This window comes from Artemia franciscana, chromosome 8 (assembly GCF_032884065.1).
Source record: "Artemia franciscana chromosome 8, ASM3288406v1, whole genome shotgun sequence".
Classification (NCBI taxonomy): Eukaryota; Metazoa; Arthropoda; class Branchiopoda; order Anostraca; family Artemiidae; genus Artemia; species Artemia franciscana.
Window position 1 is genome coordinate 23602045 of NC_088870.1, and position 12358 is coordinate 23614402.

General features: G+C 34.6%; 1 protein-coding gene across 1 annotated transcript in view; it reads right to left on the reverse strand.

Moving 5' to 3' along the window:
* Positions 1 to 2407: 2407 nt before the first annotated feature.
* Positions 2408 to 12358, reverse strand: part of LOC136030161 (serine/threonine-protein kinase Genghis Khan-like) — a gene marked incomplete in the record, with an annotated part of 195824 nt that continues 185873 nt past the window's right edge. Inside the window, 2 exon segments of the mRNA XM_065708888.1 lie at positions 2408 to 5047; positions 8751 to 8999. Coding sequence (XP_065564960.1) covers positions 4955 to 5047; positions 8751 to 8999 — 342 coding nt within the window.

The window sequence follows — 12358 nt, forward strand, 5'->3', positions numbered from 1 at the left end:
AATGATTGCCCTTGAGCTTTGTTGATGGTGATTGCTAATCGACCATTCCCTGAGTCGCCATCGTCATTTATATATCCCCCTGTGCACCCCGGCGTCCCCTTTGTAGTTATGTCCCTGTGTCCCGGTCGTCATTTATATTCCCTGTGTCCCGGTGTCCCAGTCTCTGATTTCTCTTTGAGTGTCCCGGGCGCCATTTATATTCCTTGTGTCCCGGTGTCCCGGTCGTCAATTATACTGATGAAGATGCTCAAAGAGTCTATGCCAAAAAACTTGCTGCTGATAGTTCCTCGGCACGCTTTCTTTTCTGACTTTCTCTATCAGCAGCAAGTTTTTTGGCATAGACTCTTTGAGCATCTTCATCAGTCATTGTAAACTTAAACATTAATAGATTTCTACGTGAACATGTGTCTTATATAACTTGAATGACGTCACCGTCAAAGCAAAAATGACGGCAACTAATTTCATGACTTAATTTCAGAACTTAATTTCTGTGTTGACTGACGTCATGAAATTAGTTGTCGTCATTTTTGTTATGACGATGCTTAGTATATTGTAAAACACATTAATTTGGTTAATAATATACCATTTAAAACACCAAAATGAACATGCTGGAGTAGTCACTCGGTGAGAGAGGGTGTCAGAACGGAGAATGAAGGTCCAGGTATAATTGACGACCGGGACACCGGGACACAAGGAATATAAATGGCGCCCGGGACACTCAAAGAGAAATCAGAGACTGGGACACCGGGACACAGGGAATATAAATGACGACCGGGACACAGGGACATAACTACAAAGGGGACGCCGGGGTGCACAGGGGGATATATAAATGACGATGGCGACTCAGGGAATGGTCGATTAGCAATCACCATCAACAAAGCTCAAGGGCAATCATTAGAATCATGAGGTATAGATCTGAATACGGATTGTTTTCCCATTGACCATTATATGTTGCATGTTCAAGAGTCGGTAAACCTGACAATCTATTTATATGCACATACAATGGGACAGCAAAGAATGTTGTATATTCGCAAGTTTTACGTAGTTAAAAACATATATATATATATATATATATATATATATATATATATATATATATATATATATATATATATATATATATATATATATATATATATATATATCTATATTCACAGGTGGGACATAGGGACACAACTACAATGGCGCGTAACGACTTACGCGCGCGGGGGGGCTTGGGGGGGGGGGGCGAATCGCCTCCACCAACTAGGTGCTGGGGTGCTATATATATATATATATATAGGTGCTATATATATATATATATATATATATATATATATATATATATATATATATATATATATATATATTCTATATATGTTTACATTAAGAAATGTTTCACATATCTAATGTGAGCTAGGAAAATTCAGGGACAGGGTTATGTTAAGATTATAAAATTTTATAGAAAAACATGGATAATGTTTTCCCAAACTGACCAGATTTTATTTTAAAAAAAGTTCGTTATTTCGTACTAAAAGTTTGTACTTATTTTTGCACCAAAGATAAGAAAAAGTCGCAATTAGGGATATGTAACTGTACTAGCATTTCTATACTTATCGGAATATTACCATACATAATAGAATTTGAGATAAAATCCATTCTTTTGACGAAATAACTATGTAATTACTTTGCTCTAAAATTTCGAACTTATTCTTGCACTAAACAATAACTAGAAAAATAAAAACTCAATATTCTACATTGGGGATTTCTATTACTTTTTTTCGAGTAGTTTAGACACTGGCTTTCAGACCTGATGTTGCACCCTGGATTTTAAAAACTTCTGAAATCGGCTTATTTTACTAGTCCGTTTACCTACCTGGTTTATCTGAAAAAAGTAGAAATAAATCTGGCTTTAATAGTTTTTTGAAGTCCAGTTTTTTTGTGATAACTAAACAAAACTTTTTATGAATGATCTTGACAGGCTTTTATACCATAACTTTTAAAGACAAATAATTCCAACTAGGTTGAACATGTAAATATTCTAACTTGTGTTTTACCCCATGTTATTACCTTATATTTGTAAAATACTGAAAAACTGACTGATGTGTTTCAGTTACAAGAGGGTTTAGTTGCACAGAAGCTCAATTGCAAGGAGGTTCAGTTGCACGGAGGTGCAGTTACAAAGGGGTTCAATTGCACGGGGGTACAGTTTCTTGGGATTAAGTTGCACGAGGGTTGAGTTATACCCACATAATTCTAACAATTAATTTTGATTACCCAATTTTGTATTAACAATTGATTCAAGAATGATTCTTCAATCTTTTTCAAAATTCAGCATTTTCAGCTCCCTCTCTTTATGCAACACTGTACCACACTTGGAGATGCGGACGGTAAGCTTTGATCCCTGAAGGTATTATATAGAAAAGTATAATTAGTAATAAAGATTTAATGCACTAATGTAAAAACTTCGAACTAAAACCACATTAAGACTTAAACGCAAAAGAATACAACATACGTAACATTACGTAAGTTAGAATAAAGAAAAGTTTATATCACAAGCGAAACTAAATGAAAATATCATATTTACATAATACAAAGAACGAAAGGATACTTGGCCAACGCAGCAGGCTTTCTTAGGCAGGGGACGGCTACTTAGAAAAAGGGTTAAGCAACAAATTTTCAAATTTTGTAAATATAATACTCCAAATAGAAAAACATTAGAAAGATAAGACGCACAAAATATAAACACAGAAAATCGAGAGGGGAACACAGTAGGAAACTGGACCTAGTGACGACATTCATAATTAAGTAGGCATTTTTAACTTTGAAAGCAAAAGCAAAATAGGCTTAATTTTACTAGACCATTACTGTAGACTTATTTAAGCAAAGAGTTATTCGCACTGAGCAGGTTTTACGCTTCATAAGTCCATATATTTCCCAAAAAATTAATTTCTGTTCAAATCAGATGGTTTTTTGAGGCCAAATCATATATTCGATCCTCAACGAGATCAGCGCAACTTATGGATTAGTTGAAATGAATCCTCCCAATATCTCAAAATCATCAATTATAGCAATAATTTTGAAACGACAACTACAATTTACATCAAATAAGGAGGTAAAAATTCATTTTTTTTTGTTTTTATTAAAGAAACCTTGAAACTTAAGGTTTCACTATTCAATTATAAATGGAAGTTTTATGCTGAAGATGGGGACGAAAAGTGGAGTTACATGGCGGTGATGAACTCTAACACGGTTTATTGATATACTTTTAACCGTGACTATGAACAGACATAATCTAACAAGATAAAATATACGAAACAGAAAAGGGAGAACAAAATAAACCAATTAGCAACCCTTTATTCATTTTTAAAGAGAGGAAGAGTGGATTAAAAAGAAGAGGCTCTAAGTAAAAAAAATTACTTGTTTTATATAATAAATGCAAACGCAAATTTCTACAAAAACATGTTTTTTTTTGTGCATTTCTCAAAGTAAGTCGAGCCGTTGCAAGCGTACATTAAAGTCAGTATTTTCAAAATGATTATGATATATATATATATATATATATATATATATATATATATATATATATATATATATATATATATATATATATATATATATATATATAAACTTGAAACCACCATACTTTAAATAAAAGGAGAAAATATCCAGATATATTTAAATGACTGAAACACCACAATTTTAAATTAGCAACGTTTCTTATTAGCATTGTAAAAATGCAATACAAATTGTTCGAACTGCTGAAGGACAATACATGCAGAGAAAATTAATAGGATAAAATTAAAATCTTTGGTGGAAGACAAAATATTGAGGTGGAACAAAAAAGTATCAAAATAGATAAACATACAACTGAAAATGACAAAATTACAGATCCCAAGAATATCTCGAAAAAAAAATTGTGGCATCAAGCGTTTACGCGCTATTTAAACACAAAAATTCCATCAAAAGAATGTTGTAATCTAGAACATATTATATCTGAATAAAACCTAGCGTGATATTTAATATGACTAATTTGCCTTAAATATGATTGATAAGAATATCAAGATTCCAGAATATTTTATAGATCATTAGGTGGAATTACTCCCCCCCTCACCTAACAAGAAACCAATTGGAAAATTAAAGTCTGTGATCTTATTAGCTAGGAAATATACGAGGATAAATTTCTCTATATAGCGGTTTTAAACAACAGCAAACATTGGAAGATATTCTACAAATTTAATACACAAAATGTTTAGGTAGTGAAATTAGATTCATTAAAAAAATTGGACAAATTTATATTCATGTGGTTTGTCGGGCTGATAAGTTATCGGTGAGAAAAAGATAATTTTCAGTTATAGCGATTTCACTTCTTAACACAGTTTTTAGCCAAGTTTTTAAGGGGAGTATTACATGATTACTCTTTAACTTAGTTACTTTTGTTTATTTATTGGTTTAGCTTCAAACTTTCATTTTATGATGTACGCTGTTTTCATATTTGCTATTTTTTTACGAAATTTTAAACTCGGTTGCGCTATATTTACTTTTACTTTTTAAATTCACTGATTTTTATAAGCAAAAGGCGATTTTTTTTATAAGATGATTCATATGATTGTGGCTATTTCATCTTTTTTTCTTTTCCTTCCTTTCTTATTACCTTTATTATTCTCCTAGCCAAGGCCGTATCCAGGAGGCATAGTTTGACCCCTCCCCGAATTATTTTGCGACTCGTAAAAATGGAACAAAAATGAATATGATCACATTTTTTATCCATTTTTTTTTAAGTTTTTTGTATCCCCATCCCCCGAGAAAACTCCCCCTCCCCTTCCCTTATTTAGTGTTTCAAACAAAGTATATATTTTAATAGCGCACTTAATAATGACAAAACCATTCATACTGTAGGAAAGGAATAAAAAAAGCAAATTTAATCTAAATGAGAACTGATATAGTTTTTGTTAGAGATGAAACTTGATACAGTTCAGCTATTTCTTTGTTCTGGACTAGGTATGATACTGTCGGTACTACTGACAGATGCAACGGAAAGTCGAGGACTTCCATTCAAATGCAGGTCCTGAAATAAAAAGAAGAGATATATTACTTCATTCCTTTGTTACTCCTTTTTGAACTTGTTTGTACTTTTGTCACATATATTTATGAACCATTTTTGAACACTTTTCAAGGTCCAATTATTTCCAGATTCCCATAACAGTGCAATAATACTACTACTACTACAACTAATAACTCACTGAAGCACCAAGCCGCCTGAGGCCAACACAGTTACGCACGCTCCTCCTCCAACCTAATCTATTTAAAGCCTCCCTCTTTACACCCTCCCAGGAAGTTCCCATTTCCTTTAAATTTTTATTTATGACATCCTCCCAACCCAGAAAAGGACGACCTGCTTTCCGTGTAGCCCCAGAAGGTTGGCCAAAAAGGACAATCTTCGGTAATCTGTCATCCTTCATTCGTAGAACGTGGCCTAGCCATTTCAACCTTTCTTCCATTATAGCCCCAGAAAGCGGGATTTAACCAAACTTTTCGTACAACCTACTGTTTGAAATACGGTCAGTCAGCCGGGTACCCAGAACAATCCGTAGGCGATTTCTCTGGAAAACATCTAGTAAATTTTCATCTGCTTTTCGGAGTGCCCATGCTTCAGAGCCATATTTGACCACTGTCATCACTGTAGCTTCCAATATTCTAATCTTGGTTTGTAGACATATCTTTCTATTCTTCCAAACTTTTTTTTAACTGTGAAAAACACCCTGAGCCTTAGCTATTCTACTTTTAACATCTTCACTGCTCCCACTATCTTTACTAATAATACTGCCAAGGTAACTGAAGCTCCCAACCTGATCAATCTTTTCATTACCTAATATCACCTGCTCATCTTCACTTATTCCTAGCCTTAGTGACTTAGTCTTCTTAATATTAATTTTCAAGCCTATTTAGCACCCTGAACTCGCAAAAACCAGTGCAATAATACAACTTCATAATTATCCCTCTTCTATACTCTCCCTTCCAGCCCCGTCATATTCTTCATAAATCGTCTTTTCAGTGAAATTGGAGATCCCTGAAGGCTGAAATCCTTGAGCATAAGTAGGAGTTTCAAAATGCATGAATACGCTTGTTTTGCTACTAGATTTAGATGAAGCATCCGGCTGGTAATGAACCATTGCGTAAAACAAAAAGTATAAAACTTTATAAAAAAAAGTTTTAAAAGTGAAAGAAGCTAAAAAAGTTATTGAAAAAAGTAAAAAAAATTATAAACAAACAGTATTATATAATACTTGATAGCGCAGCGGTTATAACATAAGCCTGTCACCATAGTAACTTAGGGTCGAACATTGACGGGACATATTCTTGTCTCAGAGAATAACTAAAGACTTTTTTAGTCTTAGAAGACTGAAAAGTAAAAATTATTGAGCACAAAAAAAGATTCATTTTCAAAACAAACTCAAAAGTAAAAATAATTTTTTTTTAGAATCGTTAGCGAAAACTAGGCAAAACCGATTGGATTTTACATAATTTGATCTTTTTAACTCGTTTTCCACTAGACTTTTTAACAGACATTTTTAATTTATGGTTTTACAAATTAGGTCAATTTGATACGTACGTTATATCGACAATCTATACTACCAGCAATTAAAATAAATTGTAATGTACTTCATGAAATATTTAGCACATAAACTCATATTCAGCAAAATTTATTACAACTATTTAAAGCATTTGTGATTTTTTTTTTCTTTTTTTTTTAGACCAGGAACACCTCTATCATACAGAGGAGCTAGGTTACCCGATATAGAAGGTAATACTGGTTTTATTTTTAATTTAGAAAAAAAGGAGCAGTTTTACACAATACCTCAACATGAAAAGCATTTCCAATTAAGCCATGTTAACGTGAAATTTGTCTTGACATGTCGCACCAGATCAAATACAGAAAGAAATAAAATGGAAAACGATTAAAATAAAGGGGCACAATGAACAATTGGTCAAAGACGGCTAAGCGTCACATTTCACAATCTTTGCCTTGCACAGAGCATCTATTATCATAGGGAGACGATACATTATTTTCCAGTATTTGAAATTAGCTTTTATAGGGTAAAAATGCCATTGAGAAGAGGCCCAGTGGGGTCACGCACCATTAACCCAAGGCTAAAACACCCGTGAATTAGGCGTTAAAGAGGGGGACCTATTAAATAGGTACCACAATACGCCGTTTGATCTTATAAGGCATTGCTGTCTCTAGGAAATTCCTGTCTGATGTGAAACTGGCATTATTTAATATAAACTCTTAAATTACTTAAAATAAACTACTAATTACTAAATTACCTAAAATGATTAGAAATTACTTACCCTCTTGTAAAAAATTCATTACATATATTTCAGAATGGGATGTTACAAGGCGTAAACTCTATAAACACAATAGCTGTGTTTGGCAATAGCATGGAACTACAGATAAAATCTCAATTACTTTTCGACTTAAAAAAGAGATGAGCCCGCGCTCCTCCACTCCAACCTTTCCAAAGCTTCACTCTTTCCCCCTAAGCATGTAGTTCTAATTTCCTTTATGCCTTACCTAATGACATTTTCCAACCCTAACCCTACTCGGACAGCCTGATTGTCTTTTGGCCCTATATAGATGGCAATAACTCACAATTTTTGGCAACTGCCATCCTTCAACCGTAAAACGTGGCTCAACCATATTAAGCTTTCTTTAATTAAAGCCCCGGTGAGATAAGGCCAAATTTTTCGTGCAAATTACTGGTATGATATACGTTCGATCAAAAAAGTACTAAGATTATCCTTAGACAATAGCTTGGGATCCATCAAACAAATTTTAGCCTTTCGAAGCGCCCACCATTCAGAATCTTTCCCAAACACTGTCATAACCGGGCTTCCAATATTCTAATTTTAATTCAGAATTTATATCCCTATTTTTCTAAACCATGTTCAGCTATGAAAAACGGCCCGTGTCTTAGTTTTTTAAATCTTCACTACGTTCACCATATTTGCCCATCTATAACTTTTCGTCCAATAGACTTGTCACATTCCTGAAAGCCTTTATTTTACAGATTTTTAGAGGTTTTTAATCTTAAACTAATTTCCCTGAATTTTGTATCCCAATATTCTTTGTAAAATAGAATAATTCAAGAGAGAGAAAATCCTACTAAAGAGGAACAACATTACACTTTTTGCTGCCCAGAACAGAAACTAGTGCATTTAAGCAGAATTCATAATCAGCTGAATTTGATAAAATCAATTAGATTTTGTATGCCTCACACATTTTTATTTTTATTTTTGTTGTTCAAGAAAAAGATTAATTATTCCGTAAGTATTCTGATGTTACTTCTTGTGTGAGATTCTAAAATATATTACTATTTTGTTTTACAGCATCCACTATTTTTAAGTCATTTGTCTTTTTTTTCATTAGAATTTTTGGTATTTGAGACAAAAGTTATGGACAATAGAAAAATACTGACCAAATTTTTGGTTTATCATAACAGAATTGGACTCAACCAATACGAATCTCGCTTGAAACAAAAATCGTGTATAAAAGCGCAACTCGATATTTTCCTGATCTCCAAAGAGCCCAATGAGACTACAACATATCTTTTAAAAAAAAATAATTTTTGATTTCAGTTTATTTTACCACTTTTACCATCAGTATTTGAACCACTACCTCATTGTTCAAGGTCACAAACATCTTTTAACTTCACAAAATTTATCATGGTATAATTACTGCTTACCACCGCTCTATTATAAGTTCTTACCTCCGGGTTAATGCCGAAATTGAGCGTTTCTCTAGAGCTGGTGACACTCATATCTAAATCTTCATCTGGTGGCCTTGGAGCTCTCGGTGCAGGTCGTCTTGGTGGGACACTAGGTCCTGGAGTACCATCTGAGTGACACAGAGACTTCTTGTTTATCAAAGGAAGACCTGAAGGTGGCAAAGGTCTTATTCCACGACCTGGCGGTGAATCACTCAAATCTCTGGGCGCCAGGTACGTAAAGGGTCGTGTCTAGGGAAAAATAGTCATCGTTATGATATCAATGACGCTGAGCGAAACACCCCAATTAAGAAGAGAACTATTTTTTCTACTAACTAGCCACTTATATAGAGAGCCCCCTCCAAATATCAAAAGAAAATTATTATTCCAAGGTTCAAGGTTTCAAGGTTCAATCGGGTTTAATTAAAAAAAGGAAATAACTAAACTTAAAGTACACTGCTCTGTGACAAAACTCACGTTGAGACCCATAAACATAAAAGATTCTTCACTAACTAGGGCTATAATGAAAAAAAAGGTTGAGATGGTTAAGGCACGTTCTGCGGATGAAGAATGAAAAACTGCCAAAAATTTTCCTTTTCGATCAGCCACCTAGGGCAAAACTGAAAGCAAGTCCTCCTCGTCTTGAGTGGGAGGATGCCATAAAGAAAGATTTAAAGGAAATGGGAACTTTCTGCGAGGGTGTAAAGAGGAGGATTTGAATAGATTAGGATGGAGAAGGAGCGTGTACAGCTGTGTTGGCATCAGGCGGCGTGGTGCTGCGGTGAGCTGTTAGTAGTAGTAGTAGTTTAATACGAGCTGACTTTAAGGATCTGTTTTCGAAATTTTGATCTCTCGCCGAAAACTGGTACTGTCCCCAGAAGCAGTCCTTCTTTTTTAAATGACTAACACTTCATCTTGCTGCTGTACTTAGAAAATCGTAGGGGGGATAGAAGAGTCTACACAAGTTCATTAAAACAAAGATGAGGCTATTAAAAATTCTTGACAGGGAACTCGTAGTTTACAGGTACTCGTAGCTTGACAGGGAGGTGTAGCTTACAGGGAAAATAAAAATTAAAAATAACATGTTCTGATGGGGTGATTTTATATTATAAATAATATTAACGCGACTGCGGTTACTTATGTACTGTAAAACAAACACCAGTACTTTGGTACCCGTGTAAGGGATCTATGGATCCAAAGTCGAAGCAAAAACTTGATATTTTCGGTAACCAAGGAATTTAAAGGTACCTAAAAAAAAGTCAACCGCAGTCTGACAAGGTCCAAACGTACAATTTTGCTTCTTTGCTTAGAAAACTACAAAGATAAACCTCGTCTAAGACTTTTGAATGTATGACGAGAATCAGAGCAGAGCAATTAAATTCAAGAGATCTTATAAATAAATTTGTTTGACAATTATTTTCGTTTCGTATAACAAAATCGGCTTAGTCAATTTTTAACAGAAGCTTATTTTTAAAAGACCTACAATGCCTATCTGCTATTATTTTGCCTTACAATTTTCATATCATTTCCAAAAAATGTCAAAGGAACTAAAATGAAGTTGTTTTTATGTAACCCTAAGACGACCTTTGTCAAGATCACCTCTGTGGAATTCCCAAAATCCTTAAGTAAGTACGCACTGACTTTACTAAGTGACATAAATTACGAAAACTTAGCAAGAGTTCAAGGATAAGAGCAGCTGTGAAGAATGGGCCTCTGAAAAGCGGATGAAGATTTGCTAGATGTTTTCGAAAGAAATTGCCTATGGATTGTTCTGGGTACCTGGCTCACTGACCATATTTGAAACAGTAGGCTGTACGAAGCGTGGCTCAATCCCGGTTTCTATAGCTATAATGGGAGAAAGGCTGAGATGGCTTGGCCACGTTTTGCGGATGAAGGATTACAAATTGCTGAACATTATCCTTTTGGCCAACCGCCTAGGGCTAAACAGAAAGCAGGTCGTCGGCGGTTGGGATAGGAGGATGTCATAAAGAAAGATTTAAAGGAAATGGAAACTTCCTAGGAGGGTGTAAAGAGGGTAGCTTTGGATAGATAGGAATGGAGGAAAAGCGTGCGTAGCTGTGATGGCCTTAGGCGGCTCGTTACTGTGGTGAGCTGTTAGTAGTAGTAGTAGCAGTATATATTGTCTTTGAATGGTCACCAAAAGAAAATTTCGGGGTGCCAAAATATACAAATTTTATCCTCATATTACAGTTTATAATTTCTTGCATAAAACTTGTAGAATAATCAAAATATCATTAAGATCAAGAAAAACCAACAGATTATATGTATTTTGGACCCCTTCCAATATCAACATAAGATGCTACTACTGATACGCTCTTTTGACAAAATGCATGCAGACGGCGTGTTATGATTCAATTCAACATCCCCCCTCGATATTCTCAAAAATTTCACTTTCATACGCTTAGCCTTTGTTCCAATAGTAGTCACAGTAGTAGTATTAACAGTAATAGCAATAGGGCTAATAGCAACAGTAGTATTAACTGTTGCCTTATGGCCAGTTGAACATCCCCCTTATCAAGACCAGGAAGTTTCAACTTAGAACAATTAGCCATTGCTATGATATTGCCGATATACCTACCCTTTTGATAACTTGTATATAAATAATTTTCTTTAATTTATTTGAACTTTCCCCTCAACACTTCTTGATATTTTCATCTTGCTACTTTTAGTGTTAGCAGTAGTTGCTAATTGGAGTAGTTGTAGTAATTATAGCAGCCGTAACAGTAGTATTAGTCATGCCGCGCACAGATTGCCTTTTGATCAATTGATCTCCCATCTTCAGAATTCCCTGAATGTTCCAACTTAATTTCGTTATCCATGCGTCCTTTTTACAATCTGCATTCACATAGTTTGTTTTGATTTAGTTCAAATTTATCCTCTACATTCTCTCAAATTTTCACCTCCATGTCATTAGTCTTAACAGCACTAGTATCATAATAGTAATGGTAGCAGTAGGAGTAGTAGTAGGGTTGTATTAGCAGTAGAAGCAATATTATTAGCTGTAGTTGCATGCACATGCTGCAGCCTGGCCAATTGAAGATCTCCCTCGTGATGCCATGGAAGTTTCAGCTTGATACGGTGATCCATTCCAAAGAGATTGCTGATATGCCCTTAGGATAATCAGTATGTTCTGTTTTAGTTCAACTTTCCCCTCACCATTTCCTCAAATTATTACCTAAATTTCCTCAGCCTTGGTAGTACTCACTACAGAAGCAGTATCTGTAGTGGTAGTAGTAAGACTAGTAGTAGTAATAGTGGTAGTAGCGCGCAAATATTGCCTTTTGGTCAATTTATCTTACCCTTTTAGCATTCCCTCAAAGTTCCAACTTAATAATCTAATCCATTCCAGAGATATACGATTTCGACAATCTGCACATTAAATAGTGTGTTTCGATCTAGTTAAAATTCCCCCTCTATCAAATTTCACTTATGATATTTGGTTGAACTGCCTATGATATTGCTTATATGCCCTTTTGAAAATCAGCCTATATATAGTTTTTTCGTTTAATTGAAACTCCCCCTAAATATTCCCTAAAAAATTTCCCCATAATACACAGTAGGTCATTCCTGAGATATTGCTGTTCTACCCT